The 16,455-nt window shown below is 52.7% G+C and overlaps 1 protein-coding gene across 1 annotated transcript in view; it reads left to right on the top strand.

The window, feature by feature from the left end:
• The window catches only part of MPO (myeloperoxidase), a 67,389-nt gene that overhangs the window by 35,219 nt on the left and 15,715 nt on the right, over positions 1–16,455 (top strand). The window contains exons 8-9 of the mRNA XM_008177112.4: positions 1,931–2,246; positions 12,664–12,824. Coding sequence (XP_008175334.4) covers positions 1,931–2,246; positions 12,664–12,824 — 477 coding nt within the window. The remainder of the gene's footprint in view (positions 1–1,930; positions 2,247–12,663; positions 12,825–16,455) is intronic.

Genomic DNA, 16,455 nt, shown 5'->3' with positions numbered 1-16,455 from the left:
CCTTCACATAAAACAAGAATCAGGGGTCACTCAATGAAATTAATAGCCAGCAAGTTTAAAACAACCGAAAGGAAGTATTTCTTCATACATCGCACAGTCAGCCTGTGGAACTTGTTGCCAGATGTGGAGAAGGCCAAAAGTATAAATTGGTTCAAAAAAGAATTAGAGAAGTCCATGGAGCACAAATCCATGGATGGCTATTAGCCAAGATGATCAGGGATGCAACCCCATGCTCTGGGTGTTCCTGAACCTTTGGCTACCAGAATGTGGGACTGGACAACAGGGGATGATCACTCGATAGTTGCCCTGTTCTGTTCATTCCCTCAGAAGCACCTGGCACTGGCCACTGTCGGAAGACAGGACACTGGGCTAGATGGACCATTGGTCTGACCCAGTATGGCTGTTCTTATGTTCTTAAAGAGACCTGTCAGTTACTCCCAATCAAATCATGTGTCCCTGCGACACCGTGATAGAAGGAGAAGTAATACACCTCCTCACCCAGTGCCCTGAGGGAGAACACTCAGACACCTCTCTCTGTTATACTGATCACTCTTCAACTCAGAAGCTTTCACTGACCACAGCTGCACAGTGTGTCGGGGGAGGGAGGGGTCTCTGATGTAGCCCTTCTGCAGGTGTTGTTGGCAGCAACAAGGGGCGGGTATTTTTCTAGGGGTTCCTCTAAGAATTACAAAACAAAACCATCTTGAGCCCCCAGTCAGAAACCCTGAAAAACTATGTACCTTCTCTGGGCACCCCTAAGAGGCAATACTTCCCCAGTCACAAGCACTGAATCTGTGTACAGCACAAATACATCTTCTATTAAGATGAGAGGAAAAACAGCATTAATTTGGGAAAAAACAGGAACAATGATTTGATAGTTTGCAAACCATAAATAAAACACTTGCTCCGCAGTGTCTTGGGCATTGGCCTTTGCCTCAGTTTCCCACTTTGTGGTGTGAAAGTCCCATGAACAAGTGTCCTTTCACAGCATGCCACTCCCCCCATACTACACCCGCCTAGCCCCGCTATTAGTAACCACAGCTCTAAGACTGCTGGGTAGGGGGCACCTCTTCTGCTGCGCCTCTCCGGCCCGCTGCCTTCAGCCGGGTGCTGTGTTTGGAGGTTCCACCACGTAGCCCTGCTCTTAGCGATTTCACCAGGTAATGGGGAACCCCACTGCTGCGGCCTCCTCTGCATTGTCTTTCCCCGCCACCCTGCCCCACACCAGCTCTAAGCTCAGCCCCACAGACCAGCCTATCAATGATTTCAGCTCTAGTGATCACTGAGCCGAGACCCAGCCTCTCTCCTCAGCTCTGTCTTTCCACACTGGAAAGTGAGGATCCAGTGGCATCTAAGATCCTTAAACAGAGTCCTCACCACCAGATAGGGGCCCTTGCCCCTGCCCCCTCCCTTCACTTGGATTTGACATCATTACCCCATGTGTAGTCAGTGAGGTTCAAGTTATGGAGATCCTTCAACCAGGGCAGGCTAAGTACAGTCATAGAATAAGGAAACCCCATTTCATTACCCCTGCATCCCAGACTGCAGTGAACGAGGCCCTCCTGTGGGCAGTGAGTGCCCTCGGCACCCCCAGACCCGGCCCTTGGTGAAGAGTGGGAATGATCCTTGATGGAGACCTTCATTATGCTCCATTTGGCTGTTGGACGGTCACACAGGAGCAGTGACCAGCTGGCTGTTTTCCTCTCTGCAGCTGCCCGTAGGATTGTGACCATTTCTCTGCTTGTTGCAGTGACCCAGGCCTTTGTCACCTTGCGACTGGATTAACAAAGCACTCTATGTGCAGCCACCGCTTAAATCTAACTAGAAACGGCGGCTGTTTCAGTGTGGGGCAGGGCAGGAAATGCTGCTCCGGGAGGGAGAACGGCTTCTGCACTCGGTGGTAATTAATCCCATTCATCTCTTGCTGCAGATTCCACCCAATGATCCACGAATTAAAGACCCAAGTGACTGCATTCCATTCACCCGCTCAGCCCCTGCGTGCACCATGGGCAGAGAGATTCGAAACCAGATGAATGCACTCACAGCCTTCCTGGATGGCAGCATGGTGTACGGCAGCGAAGAACCGTTGGCTAAGAAACTAAGGAATAATGCCAACCAGCTGGGCTTGATGGCTGTTAACCAGCAATTTACTGACAAGGGGTTGGAATTACTGCCATTCGGTAACTTGGAGAAAGACCCCTGTCTCCTCACCAACAGAACAGCTCAAATCCGATGTTTTATTGCAGGTCAGTCGTGCATCTGCAGCACCTCTCATTCTCTGATAGTGAGACCCAGAGTGAACGAGTCTATTGGTTCTATTTTGGTTCTTGGTTTTTTTTAAAAATCCAAACAATTAAATCAGTGGAAACGGGGGCAGAGCAGAACTCTCTCAAGATCAGGTCAGGTTGTAATAGACAAGGGTCTAGAGATGAGAAGAAACTCTCTCTCTAAAGGTGAGAAGAAGCAATCTCTCTCTTTCTTTGCTATGGTACCTCCTGAACAATAACCCCAAACCAGCACTGGAACGAGGACCGCAGAGCTGTGCTCACAAGAGCTCAAACAGGGCCAGCAGATGCTCTGCAATACTGAGGGAGCGAGGGCTTGGAGTGGCACATTCCAGTAGTGCTAAAGGCCAAGCATCAGAGGCCAGGCTTGTGGAAGAAAGCACAGCCAAGCTAGTGCAGCAGGCTTGAAGACACCTCAGTGGTAATACTGACAATGTCATTGCTGGTGGAGCTCGGGCAGACTCGTCCGTGTCAGCCTGGTTCACTGCTAATAAAGAGCTCACCTCTGTCACTGCCGCGCGTGCTCCTGCCTGCACCATGATATGGAGAATGGTAGCAGAAAAGGCCATAAACAAGAGACACAGCCAGTGCAGCAGGATTCCCTTAAAGAAAGGTCCCCTTGAGCGAGGGAGGAGGGGACAGGAGAGGGTCTTTTCTCTGAGTCTTTGGATATTTAGTAGTGTTGCATTCAGCCCCTGGCGCATGCTCCCCACATCTGTAGGATGGGAATGCAGCGGCCTGGATTCCTCTGGCTTGTTTTCTTCATGCTACAATGAAGCTGTTTCCATTGTTGGCACATGCTTGTGTCACTGCAGGTCTAATAGTGAGCTAGTGCGATGTTTTGGGTTCACCCAGACCACTGAGGGGTTCTGTCACCACCTGCCCTGTAGCTTCGGGGGCCTTTGTGCTGTGTAGCTCTGGTTCGGTTCCCTGACACCAGTAGGCAGCTCACCCTGGCTCTTACCAGTCTAGCCACTCTTTGCCTGGTGACACCAATAGCCCTTCCAGTCCAAAGGGGGAAAGCAGCCGTCCCAGTTATTGGCTCCCTTGGGCACAACACCCACCAGCTTGGGACAGAAATCAATAAAAAATGTATTTCATAGAAAAGCCCCAGATTGAGAGATGAATTGGTAAGTGGAAAGTGAACAGACAGAAGTTACACAGGAAAGACACATCCTGAGGCTTTACACTTTCATATTGGATAAAATCCCTTTTCTAATCAGAGTTACCTCTCGCCTTCACACAGTTTCCCAGCATAGCCCCTCGCTCTAGGAGGGATCCAGCACTCATGGACAGCCTTCCACCTTGAGACCGTCTCCCAAGTTCAGTACAAACTCCTTCCATTTTAAAAGGGTTTGTAGGGTTTTTTCTTCAGTCACTAGCGGAAAACTCCCTCTTTTCTTGGGTTCCAAAGACTGGGATTTTCTTTTCAGTTTCATGCTGTTCCCATTTGCTTTGAGTGTTCCTCGTGGTTTGTTTCTGAACTGGAGAATGGCTAGGTCTGGGCTGGTTATGGGGTTAGCTCCTTTGTGCCTGATGGCTTCCTCACCCTACTGTGAGGTGCGGCTGAAAGTTGCACCACAGTTATAATTACAATGTTCTATATATACAGTGCGTCCATTCATAACCATACGCTGTATACATAGCTCATAATTACTAGTAAGTTCAGTGCATTGCAACCTTTCATAAAAGACTTTACCCAATATACTCTTACAGTAAAATAACATTGGATGCAATCAGTTGGTTTAACTGCTTATTTTGGGGGATGGCGTTTAAACCTTCTTTTTTGGGGTTGTGTGACAGGTTCGGTAGCTCACCGCTGTGGCGCCTCCTCCTGGCCGCTTCGGGGAATTAGTTTCGCGCCAGTAGAGCGCCCTCTTTAGGTGGCGTTCCGCCTGTCGTCTCGCCTCTGTGGGGTGCACGGACTTGCGTTGCTCCCGACGTCGGCGTCCTCTTCCGGAGCACTGCCCTCCGACAGTGTCCCTTTGTCCAATCACACCCCCTTCCGGGGGGGGGGGGGGTAAACAACAGCCCCACACCTTCAAGTCCAATCCTTACAGTCTAGGATCTAGTGTGGTTCTGAGCGGCCGCTCCCTGCGGCCTGTGGCTGTGCGTGGGGTAGCACAGCAAACAAAGGGGGAAAAAGGGGGGGGGGGGGACTCAGGCCCGCCCACTACTCTGAGTCCCGGTCCAGAGGCCCTCGTGTGACAGTCTCACTGTCTTCCTTCTCCTTCCTCCTCTGACTATCCCTCTGGACCGTTTCCCCAACAGCCCTTCGCTACGCTAGGCCTCCTCCTCCCAGGCCTGCCGCCTAGCAGGCTATGGAGTAGGGCCTTCTCCCACTCGCTCAGGCTGGCCTGCACTGCGCTGTCCGTGGTGCTGGCCTCCCAGCTCTGGAGACAGACCTTCCCCTCTGAAGGCCTGGGACAGACTGACTGCTCCTGCTCTGGGCAGCCTTTTATATGGCTAAGCCGGGCTCTGATTGGCTGGCTCCAATCTGCACTCTTATTGGCTCCCAGTAAGCCCTCTCCTGATTGGTTGGGCGGCTGCGCAGGCGCCTAGACCTGCTGCAGCCTACCCTCTCTGAGTGTGGGCAATCGCCCCACCACACACCCTCCCCCTTAAGAACCTTCCCGGGGGGGGGGGGGGGGGGAATATCCTAATCGGCCTAATGTTCAGGAGCTCGGAACTTAGCCTTTATCCCACAGTGGCTCGGCTTACCGGCTCACAGTCCAGAAACATAGCCCTTGTCGCGGGACCCCATGGCCTACTGGCCCCCAAAGTCACGGAAATTAGTCTTTGCTACCAGGCAACCCGGCTTATCCGCCGCCTCAGCGGGGGGATCCCACCGAAACACGCTGAGGCTTACCAGGTCCGACGTACCAGCCTGTCGATTCCCTGAAGCTGCCTCCTATCCGTTCAGCTGCCGGAGTGTCCCACGGGTCCCCTGATTCTCCACGGGTCTCGTGGTCCACTGCCTCGGCTGGTCCTTCCCACAGCGAGGCTCCCTCTCGATCTGGAGAAGTCACAGTCCCCGGCGGTTCCAGGAGGGTGTGCTGGTCCTCCACCGGGGCTTCCCGCAAGGGTTCTTCTCCCACGACCGTCTGCCTAGGCTGGGGTATGCTCCCTCTTTTCACGCTCTCCGTGCATTTGGGACACACCCCGTACGACCGTGACGGACCCTCTGCCGTCAGGGCTGACTGTCTAGGACCTGGGCAGTTGGATGGGGGCTTGGCTGCCCCCTCGCAGACCACCCCCTTCGCTACAGATCCCCCTCCCTGATCCGATTCTTCGCCCTCCTCCCCTAGCCTGGAGAAGAAATCGGCATTAGTATGGGCCTTACCCGGTCGGTGGAGCACCTGGAAGTCGTAAGGCTGAAGGGCGAGGTACCACCGCATAATTCTAGCATTCGTGTCTTTCATGCTGTGGATCCATCGCAAAGGGGCGTGATCTGTGATTAACTTAAAACTATTCCCTAGCAGATAGTAACGGAGGGCGTCGATGGCCCACCGCACTGCCAGGGCCTCTTTCTCTATTGTTGAGAAGTGTCTTTCTCGGGGGAACAGCTTCCGACTCAAATACAGTACTGGGTGTTCCTCCCCGTCTACTTCCTGGGAGAGTACTGCACCTAGGCCGACTTCTGAAGCGTCTGTTTGTAGAATAAACTCCTTCGTGAAGTCGGGGTGCCGTAGTACTGGTTCTTGAGTGAGCCGTTCCTTGAGCGTGTTAAAGGCTCGCTCGCACTGCGTAGTCCACTGTACCTGTCGAGGCTGGGAGTTCTTCGTTAGGTCTGACAGGGGGGCGGCTATAGATGCAAAGTCTGGTACGAAACGACGATAGTACCCAGCTAATCCCAAGAACTGACGCACTTGTTTCTTCGTCGTGGGGGTGGGTACATCTCTGAGGGCTTGTACCTTGCTAATCAGGGGTGTTAGTTTCCCCCCTCCTACCGTGTATCCCAGGTAGGTCACTTCTTTTTGGCCTAAGTGACATTTCGCCGGGTTAGCTGTCAGGCCGGCCGCTCTGAGGGCTTGTAGCACTGCTGCCAGGTGGTGTAAATGGCTCTCCCAATCAAGGCTATAAACCACGATATCGTCGATGTACGCCGCCGCGTATTGGTCGTGGGGCTGGAGGACCTTGTTCATCAGACGTTGAAACGTGGCTGCTGCTCCGTGCAAGCCGAACGGCATGGTTACGAACTGGAAGAGGCCGAAGGGCGTAGGGAAGGCCGTCTTCGCTCGGGAGTTTGGCGTCAGTGGGATCTGCCAATATCCTTTAGTTAAATCTAAAGTTGACAGGTACTTGGCTCCTCCGAGGCGCTCTAACAGTTCATCCACTCTCGGCATTGGATAGGCATCAAAACGAGAGATAGCGTTGACCTTTCTGAAGTCGATGCAAAACCGGGTCGCCCCATCTGGTTTCGGTACTAAGACGATAGGGCTTCGCCACTCACTCGTCGATTCTTCTACCACTCCCATCTCCAACATAGTCTCCACCTCCCGCCGGACGGTGTCCCACATTTTCTTGGGTAACGGTCGATGGTTGTCCGTCACTCTCTTCCCGGGGTCTGTGGCAATATGATGACTCATTAGGGTCGTCCGGCCCGGGCGGGCCGACAAGACATCTGAAAACTTCTCCAGCATCTGTTGCAGTTGTCCTCTCTGTCTGGGGTCGAGGCCTGACCCCACCACAGCCGGTCCGGGGTCGGGAAGATCTCCTGCTAGGGGTCCAAGTTCCGACTCTGGGGTGGACGGGCCGATGAACATGGCTTCCCGGGCCTTCCAGGCCTTTAGGAGATTAATATGGTAAATACGGGTCTCTTTGCGTCGACCCGGTAGTCTGACCTCGTAATCGACTGGTCCCACTCGTCGGATCACTTCGTAGGGACCCTGCCATTTGGCCAGGAGCTTCGACTCGGACGAGGGCAGCAGCAGCAACACCCTATCGCCTGGGGCGAACTTCCTCCCTCTGGCCCTTCGATTATAGAGGCGCTCCTGACCTGCCTGGGCCCGTTCCAGGTTTTCACGGGCGAAGGCCCCTAACGTTTGGAGTCGCTCCCGGAGCTGTAGTACGTAGTGTGTGGTCCCAAGGACCCGTGTTTCCTGTGCTTCCCACTCCTCTTTCAGGAGGTCCAGTATTCCTCTGGGCTGCCTGCCGTATAGGAGCTCGAAGGGCGAGAACCCCGTCGAGGCCTGTGGTACCTCTCTTATTGCAAACAGCAGGGCCGGCAACAAGGTATCCCAATGTGAGGGGTCCTCCTCCACAAACTTCCGCAACATGGCTTTTAGTGTACCATTGAACCGCTCTACCAAGCCATCGGTCTGCGGGTGGTACACCGATGTCCGGAGGGTCCGGATGTGGAGGAGGCGACATAGCTCAGCTATTAACCTGGAGGACACATTGGTGCCTTGGTCTGTCAATATCTCACCGGGTATCCCAACCCGGGCGAAAATCTTTACCAGTTCGCCCGCAATGGTCGGTGCCGTCGCTGTCTTTAGAGGAACGGCTTCGGGATAGCGTGTGGCGTAGTCCACGACTACTAGTATAAAGCGGTTCCCTGTCTTGCTTCGCTCAAGGGGGCCGACGAGGTCCATCCCGATCCGTTCAAAGGGTACCCCCACGACTGGCATGGGTACCAGGGGTGCAGGAGCTACCCCTTTCGGTCCAGCTCGCTGGCATTCTGGGCACGAGGCGCAAAAGTCTGCCACTTCCCGGTGGATGCCTGGCCAGAAAAACCGGCGGGCCACCCTCTGTAGGGTCTTCTCGCGTCCCAGGTGTCCAGCCCAAGGGTTCGCGTGGGCTAAGTGGAGGAGGCCGGCTCGCAGTCTCCGGGGGACTAACAGCTGACGGAACGTCTCCCGGGTCTGGGGTTCTTGCGCTATTCGGTACAGGCGATCCTGCCATACCTCAAAGCGGGGGCCCTGCGGAATCCGTTGCGTCCCGTCCCCCTCCATGACCGGGTTGTTAGCTTGTTCCCAGGCCCGGCTTAGGGTTGGGTCTTCCCGTTGCTCCCGTAAGAAGTCCCCGTCACGCTCTAACTCTGCCTGGGCGTCCTCCACCGAACGGGGTCTGTCTCCTGGACAATTCGCAGGGGTCTCCGCCGCCGAGGAGGTCCCCTCACCGGGGTCATCCCTTAGCCTGCTCCCAAGCAGCCCCGTTCCCGGTGCTATAGTCCTGTCTGGTCGGGGCTTGGGTGGCTGATATCTTAGGAGGACCTCTCCGAAGCCGGGCCAATCTCGTCCCAACACCACCGGGTAGGCCAGCCTAGGGGCCACTCCTACTCGGAGACCCTCCTCTCGGCCGCCTACTCCCATCTTGACCCAGGCTGTGGGATACTGGCGGATGTCCCCATGCACGCACTGCAGGTAGATCGGGGGCCCCGAAAGATTGAGGTTCGGGACCAGCCCCTCTCGTATGAGGGTCTGACTACACCCTGAATCTACGAGGGCATTGGTGGGATTCCCTTCAACCTGGACTGGGACAATCAACTTTCTTACCCCGTTCTTCCGTGCCCGTTGTCCGGCCATCCAGGCCTGCCCATAGCTGCAGTCCATAAAAGGGCAATCTCGCCGGAAATGTCCCTCTTGACCGCAGCCCCAGCACCTCTCTCGGGTTTCGGCCGGGCTGGGGCCTCCTCCGGGGGGGCCTGTTCGCTCCGGGGGCTGTAGCTCCTTTCGAGTCGCCACCGGCCATAACTTGGGTCGGGGTTCAGGGTTGGGAGGTCTCGGGTGCCTATGGCTGTTGCCTGCCAGTGGTCCAGAGGCTCCCGTCCCACGAGGGTTCCCCTTCTCTGCGCCGCCCTTGCGACCAAGGCTCTCGGCTGCTCGGGGTGGCGCCTCTGCCCCCTCGGCCGACAAGTAGTCCTCCATTAAGGCCACTGCTGCGGAGAGGGTGGCCGGTCGGTGCCGTCGCACCCAGGCCCTCCCTCCCGGGGGTAGGATCTGGGTGAACTGCTCTAAGGCCACGAGCTCCGCCACCTGGGGTCCCGTCAGGCCCTCGGGGTTCAACCACCTCCAGCAGTGGTCCCGGATGCGTTGGGCTACGGCGCGGGGTCGGGCCCCCGGAGGATATTGTTCCTTACGGAGACGTTGTCGGTAGGTCTCTGGGCTAATGCCGGTGTGGTCTAGGATGGCCGCCTTGACTCGGGCGTACTCGAGCGCTTCCCGGGGGTCGAGGCTCCGATATGCGGCCTGAGCCTGCCCCGTCAAATAAGGGGCTAGTAACGTGGCCCAATGTTCTGAGGGCCACCGGGCAGCAGTCGCCACCCGCTCAAATGTGACCAGATAGGCCTCTGGGTCATCCTCGGGCCCCATCTTGGTGAGGCGTATCGGTAGGGCCCCTGGGGTATCCCCCAGTCCGGTTCCCATGGGGGCGGCAGGGGTGCCTCCTGCCGGCCGTAACAGTGCGGCCATCTGTTGCACCAAATGTTCCTGCTGCACCCGCTGCTGGGTGGCCAACTCTCGGAGGAGCTGCTGCTGATTCTCTTGGTGCTGAGTCATCAGCAGCTGCTGCTGAGTGGTCATCTGCTGCAGCATTTGCACCTGCTGCTGGTGCTGCTGGGCCGACTGCTCTTGTTGCTTCTCTAGCAGCCATTTTAATAGCTTCTCAGCCTCCATGTTGGGGTTCAGCGGGTTACTCCCGGTTCAATCCCCTCACTCTGGACCCCTTTGGTGGGTCCGGGTCCGCACCCACAATCCGGGTCGACCGTCTGTCAGCGCACGGCACTGCTCTGGGCAATAGTCCGCAGTCTTGGCGCTGGCCCCTCGTATCAGGGGCGGACCGCTATGCCCGCATTCTCCACCACGTGTGACAGGTTCGGTAGCTCACCGCTGTGGCGCCTCCTCCTGGCCGCTTCGGGGAATTAGTTTCGCGCCAGTAGAGTGCCCTCTTTAGGTGGCGTTCCGCCTGTCGTCTCGCCTCTGTGGGGTGCACGGACTTGCGTTGCTCCCGACGTCGGCGTCCTCTTCCGGAGCACTGCCCTCCGACAGTGTCCCTTTGTCCAATCACACCCCCTTCCGGGGGGGGGGGGGTAAACAACAGCCCCACACCTTCAAGTCCAATCCTTACAGTCTAGGATCTGGTGTGGTTCTGAGCGGCCGCTCCCTGCGGCCTGTGGCTGTGCGTGGGGTAGCACAGCAAACAAAGGGGGAAAAAGGGGGGGGGGGGGACTCAGGCCCGCCCACTACTCTGAGTCCCGGTCCAGAGGCCCTCGTGTGACAGTCTCACTGTCTTCCTTCTCCTTCCTCCTCTGACTATCCCTCTGGACCGTTTCCCCAACAGCCCTTCGCTACGCTAGGCCTCCTCCTCCCAGGCCTGCCGCCTAGCAGGCTATGGAGTAGGGCCTTCTCCCACTCGCTCAGGCTGGCCTGCACTGCGCTGTCCGTGGTGCTGGCCTCCCAGCTCTGGAGACAGACCTTCCCCTCTGAAGGCCTGGGACAGACTGACTGCTCCTGCTCTGGGCAGCCTTTTATATGGCTAAGCCGGGCTCTGATTGGCTGGCTCCAATCTGCACTCTTATTGGCTCCCAGTAAGCCCTCTCCTGATTGGTTGGGCGGCTGCGCAGGCGCCTAGACCTGCTGCAGCCTACCCTCTCTGAGTGTGGGCAATCGCCCCACCACAGGTTGTCAGATCCTTATTGTCACAGCTAGTCTTCAGACTGCCCAAGAAAGAAAGAAAGAGAAAGCAGGTGCAAAGAGCCTGTTTAGGGACACCTAGTTGTAGCACACGGGTCCCACAAGCCTCCCATCCTGGGGTCCTTCTGGACTGGAGCTCTGAAAGCCTGTGTGTCAGCCACACTTACAGGGGAGTGCAAGGTGTCAGATCATGTTCAGCAGAACCCACTCCCTCCTAATACCCCCTCCATGGTTTCTTGCTGTGACCCCAATTGCCTGTGGGATTGGTATCTTGCATCAGGGGAGTTTGAAAACCTCACTGGATCATAAAGCTTCCACCCCAATTACCCCAAGTTGGCTGAAATACTTCACTTCTCTCACCATGTCCCTGCCCTCACTTTTATATCTCAGGCCTTTCATTACATTGCCATCCCTGCAGATTATATATCTTTCTGCAAACAAGGTGGCCAATCCTGATGGGCTCTAACCAGACCAATGAGAGCAAAATACATGTCATCTGCTTACCATGATGTTTAGGCACAAACCATTATCCTATTAGCGCTCTTCTGTGTCATCCTGGCGTCAAGCACAGGCAAAATATTGCCACCGTTCATATGAGACTCAATTAATGGGACACTAATATAATTAATGTCAATCATCAAGGGCTTATGGAAAATAGGTCCTATCAAATTGATTTGAGCTCTTTTTTTAATCTGTCTACCAGTTTGGTTGATAAAGAGAACAGTGGCAATGTAATATATTTAGACTTCTGTAAGGCATTTGACTTGGTGCCTGGTGACATTTTGATTAAAAAACTAGATTGATAACAAAATGTGCCATTAAATGGATGAAAACCTGGCTAACTGACAGGTCTCAAATGTAATTGTAAATGAGGAATCATCACGGAGTGGGTCAGTTTCTAGTGGGATGCCGCAGAGACCAGTTCTTGGCCCTACATTATTGAATATTTTAAAATAACATTTAACATTTTTATCAATGAGCTGGAAGAAAACATAAAATCATCACTGATAAAGTTTGCAGATGACACAAAGATGGGGCAGTGGTAAATAACGAAGAGGAGCGGTCATTGATATAGAGCAATCCGCATTGCCCAATAATTTGGGCTCAAGCAAACAATATGCATTTTAGTGTGGCTGAATATAAACGCATACATCAAGGAGCAAAGAACGCAGGCCATACTTACACAATGGGGGCTCTCTCCTGGGAAGCAGTGACTCTGAAAAGGACTTGGGGGTCATGGTGGACAATCAGCTGAACTTGAGTTCCCAGTGTGACGCAGTGGCCAAAAGGGCCAATGTGATCCTGGGATGTATAGACAGAGGGATCTTGAGTAGGAGCAGGGGTTAGCGGAGTGGAGAGCTCCTGTCGGTGTGAGGAGCAGCACTAGGACACCTCCCCATGCTAGGCCAATGCGTTGCATTAACTCTGCACAGCACAGACTGCCTTACTGTGGTTAGTAAATTTGGCTGAGACATTTATGACACTTTAGGAATTAACCTCTTCATTCTCCCATTGTTTGTGGAAGTCAGAAAATATGAATTCTGCATAAAATAAACCAATTCCTGAAAGGCTGTGGGCTAACGGGGAGGGTAAGAGTAGCTGGGTGAAAGGGTTACTTATGGGGTTCCTGGGAGGGAGCATGGACCTACCCAGTGGGAGGAGCAGTAGGGGGTTGAGGGGAAGGAGATGTGATTACAAGGGGAACAAGGCTGGGAGAATGAAATAAATGGTTTTGATTTCCACAGGTGACACTCGAGCCAATGAAATGCCAGAGCTGACATCTATGCACACACTCTTTGTTCGGGAACACAATCGCTTGGCCAGAGAGCTGAAGAGATTAAATCCACAGTGGGATGGAGAGAAGCTCTACCAGGAGGCCCGGAAGATCATAGGTGCCATGATCCAGGTACCAGCTGTAATGACCGGTTTCCTGCAGCCATGCTGCCTTGGGCTGTGATCTTACAAGTGAAGCATGGTCAGGTCTCATCAGTACTTGAAAATGGGATGATCAAGGGAAATGTGTGTTCCTACAGGAAGAGGCAAAAGGGCTAAGGGAGGTGGTGCTTTTCCTTCTGAATCAGTTCTGAACCAATGGCCAATGTAGTGCTGGGGAACTGTGCTACTGGAGATGCTGTCTGAAACCAAGCTATGACCTCATCAGGTCAACAGATAGTCCTTGGCGCTGTTCAGAGGGGAGTAGGTGCTGGGCTTGGCCAAATTCCAGTTTGACATCTCTTAATTCCCCTGGATATAATAGATGAGTGGTCAGCAACCTTTCAGAAGTGGTGTGCTGAGTCTTCATTTATTCACTCTACGCGTGTCAGTCATACATTTTAGTGTTTTTAGAAGGTCTCTTTCTATAAGTCTATAATATAGAACTAAACTATTGTTGTGTGTAAAGTAAATAAGGTTTTAAAAATGTTTAAGAAGCTTCATTTAAAATTAAATTAAAATGCAGACCTCCTGGACCGGTGGCCAGGACCCAGGCAGTGTGAGTGCCACAGAAAATCAGCTTCGTGTGCCGCCTTTGGCACGTGTGCCAGAGGTTGCCTACCCCTGTAATAGATATTAAGAAGTTGTATATTTCATGCAGTTGGTGTCTGCATTTCCGTGGTGGGTGAAATGATACTGTATATCTGGTTTGAAGTATTTGGGATGGCAGGTGTCACATACATGTAAGCTATGTCAGTAGCTGAGGGACACTGAGAAGAGTGTTCCTCTTTAACACCCTCTCGTCGGCTGCTTAGAACTTTTGGGAAATGTTCCTTTTTGGCTAAGCAATCAGATGCCAGCCCCCCCAGCGACTCCCTGTCTGAAAGCAAGAGCACAATGGCCACTGCTGAGTTAGGCAGGTGAGGGAATCCCTTTTCACTTTGGGGAGTCTTGTCTGTCTTGTCAGACTTCCGGCCTAGACCTCTCTGAGGATTATGGGAACAAAGAAAGTAGGAGGGCGAATATACCTGGGCAACACTGTGTAAATGCTGTAGGTTTAAATTTGCAAATGCTGGATGGGCCTTGGGTTAACATTGCTCTGACGTTCGATTGTGCCTGTGGAAGGGGCAGCTCAGTGACAGTTCACACTGGGGGTGCACACAAGGGATCACAATTATTCTGGTGGCCCCCTGTTGTGATGGGGAAGAAAAGCTCCTTCAGCCCGTAGCAGTGCACAGCGTCTCTCTGCATCAACAGCACATCCAGCCAACTCCACCGTCTGCAGGGCCGTATTAGGCCAGGGAATACCGTGTTGGGGGAACCAGTACTTTTCTTATGCTCCACTTCTTCAGATTCTCCCTTTAATATTAGAAAAGAGTCTTCAACGGTAGCTGGTTTGGAGTTTTCAGCTGGAACGATTTTCCGATGGAAACTGCAGTTTCAGGATTTGAGTTTACTAAGTCTTTTGACACAGTCCCACATGACACTCTTGTAAGCAAACTAGAGAAATATGGCCTAGATTACATTCATATAAAATGGGTGCATAGCTGGTTGAAAGACAATACTCAAGGAGTGGTTACCAACGGTTTGTTCTTACCAAGGGGAGGATGTTATGTAGTGGTGCCGCACAGGGCTCTGTCCTGGGGCTGGTACTATTTGCTATTTTCATTAATGATTTCGATAATAGAGTGGAGAGTATGCTTTTAACATTTGGAAATGACAACAAGCTGGGAGGGCACTTTGGAGGACAGGATTAGAATTCAGAACAGCCTTGACAAATTGGAGAATTTGTCTGAATTCAACAAGATGACATTCATTAAAGACAAGTACAAAGTACTTTGCTTAGAAAGTAAACATTACATGCCCAACTACAGAATGGGAAATAACTGGCTATATAGCAGTACTGCTGAACAGGATTTGGGGATTACCATGGATCACAAATTGAATATGAGTCAACAATATGATGCAGCTGTGAAAAAGGCTAATATTATTCTGAGGCATATTAATAGGAGTGTCATATGTGAGACACCGGAGGTAATTGTATCGCTCTATTCAGCACTTGTGAGGCCTCAGCTGGAGTCCTGTGTCCAGTTCTGGGTGTCACACTCTAGGAAAGATGTGAATAAATTGGAAAGAGTCCAGAGGAGAATTACAAAAATGATCAAAGGTTTAGAAAACCTGACCTATGAGGACATAAACTGGGCATGTTTAGTCTTAAGAAAAAAAGACTGAGGGAGGCGGGGGGGAACTGATAACAGTCTTCAGATATGTTAAGGGCTGTTATAGAGGACAGTGGTCAGTTGTTCTCCACATCCACTGAAGGTAGGATAAGAAGTAATGGGCTTAATCTGCAGCAAGGGAAATTTACTTTAGATATTAGGAAAAACTTTCTAGCTCAGAGGATAGTGAAGTACTGGAACCGGTTACTAAGGGAGATTGTGGAATCCTCATCCCTTGTGGTTTTAAGAACAGGTTGGACAAACATCTGTCAGGGATGGTCCAGGTTTCCTTGGTCCTGTCCCAGCACGGGGGGACTGGACTAGATGACCTCTCAAGGTCCCTTCCAGCCCGATATTGCTCTGATTTTGGCATTTCCTAAACAAAATATTTTGGACTATTTTGTTCTGCAAACATTGTTGAAATTTCAACTTTTCATTCTGATTAGGGTTGGATATAAATGTTGAAATATTGCCATTTCCCACAGGATGGAAATTCTGAGTTTTGCTCAGCTTTAACTCCAGCCTTTATAGTTGTGGAGAAAACCTTGAAAATGTGAAATGAGTGTGATGCCTGCCTGAATCTTCAGAGAGCTTGACACAATCGCTCTGAGATGCGTGGGCTGCCCCATTCATTGCTTTGGGGTGCTCAGTAATGGCGATAATTTAAATGTCAGCACTATTAACTCTTCTGCAAATTGGCTGTAGTATGTAAGAAAGGAGGGAAGGGATGTCACAGATCTGCACAGGCTTCTGGGAACAGCGTCTCTCTTTGGAGCCACAAGTGGATGGTGTTTGGGAGACACCGGCACTTTCTGCCCTCATCTGACCTGTGGAGCCCAAAGGCCAGAGGGGAGGAGCAGAGCTCAGGGGCATCTAAGCCCCCCCAAGAGGGAGGCCAGTGGGGTATGAGAGCCCCGAGTCAGCCAGTCCTCCAACTCAGAGCAGCAGGGGACGGATCTACTCCAGTGGTGAGTCTGGGGCCAGGCAGCTTCCCCCCGGCACTTGTGGCTGCTCTCCCCCCGCTGTCTGTTCTAGTTTCTATAGTGTTGATACTTGCTCATCACCACAGCATCTGAACACCTTCCTGTCGCACATAAAGCAATGTGACTACACATCTGTTACGTGCTGGTTGTTCTCTCGTCCTCTTCCTAGAGGGAGAAGCAGGTACAGTGGAGTTTCTTGGTTTGTAGGTTGGATTTTTCTTTTTTATAAATGTATCTGTTGCTCTGTGTTGATGTTAGTGAATCACAGAACCATAGAACCAGAGGGATAGAAGGGACTGCAAGGGTCATCTAGTCTAACCCCCGCTGAGGATTTCTTGTGTCTAAACCAGATTTCTCAAACTGGGGTCCGCAGACCCCTAGGGGTCGCTGAGGGTACCTCAGG

Source organism: Chrysemys picta, chromosome 19 (assembly GCF_011386835.1).
Source record: "Chrysemys picta bellii isolate R12L10 chromosome 19, ASM1138683v2, whole genome shotgun sequence".
Classification (NCBI taxonomy): Eukaryota; Metazoa; Chordata; order Testudines; family Emydidae; genus Chrysemys; species Chrysemys picta.
This window is presented reverse-complemented; position numbering and strand designations above follow the sequence as displayed.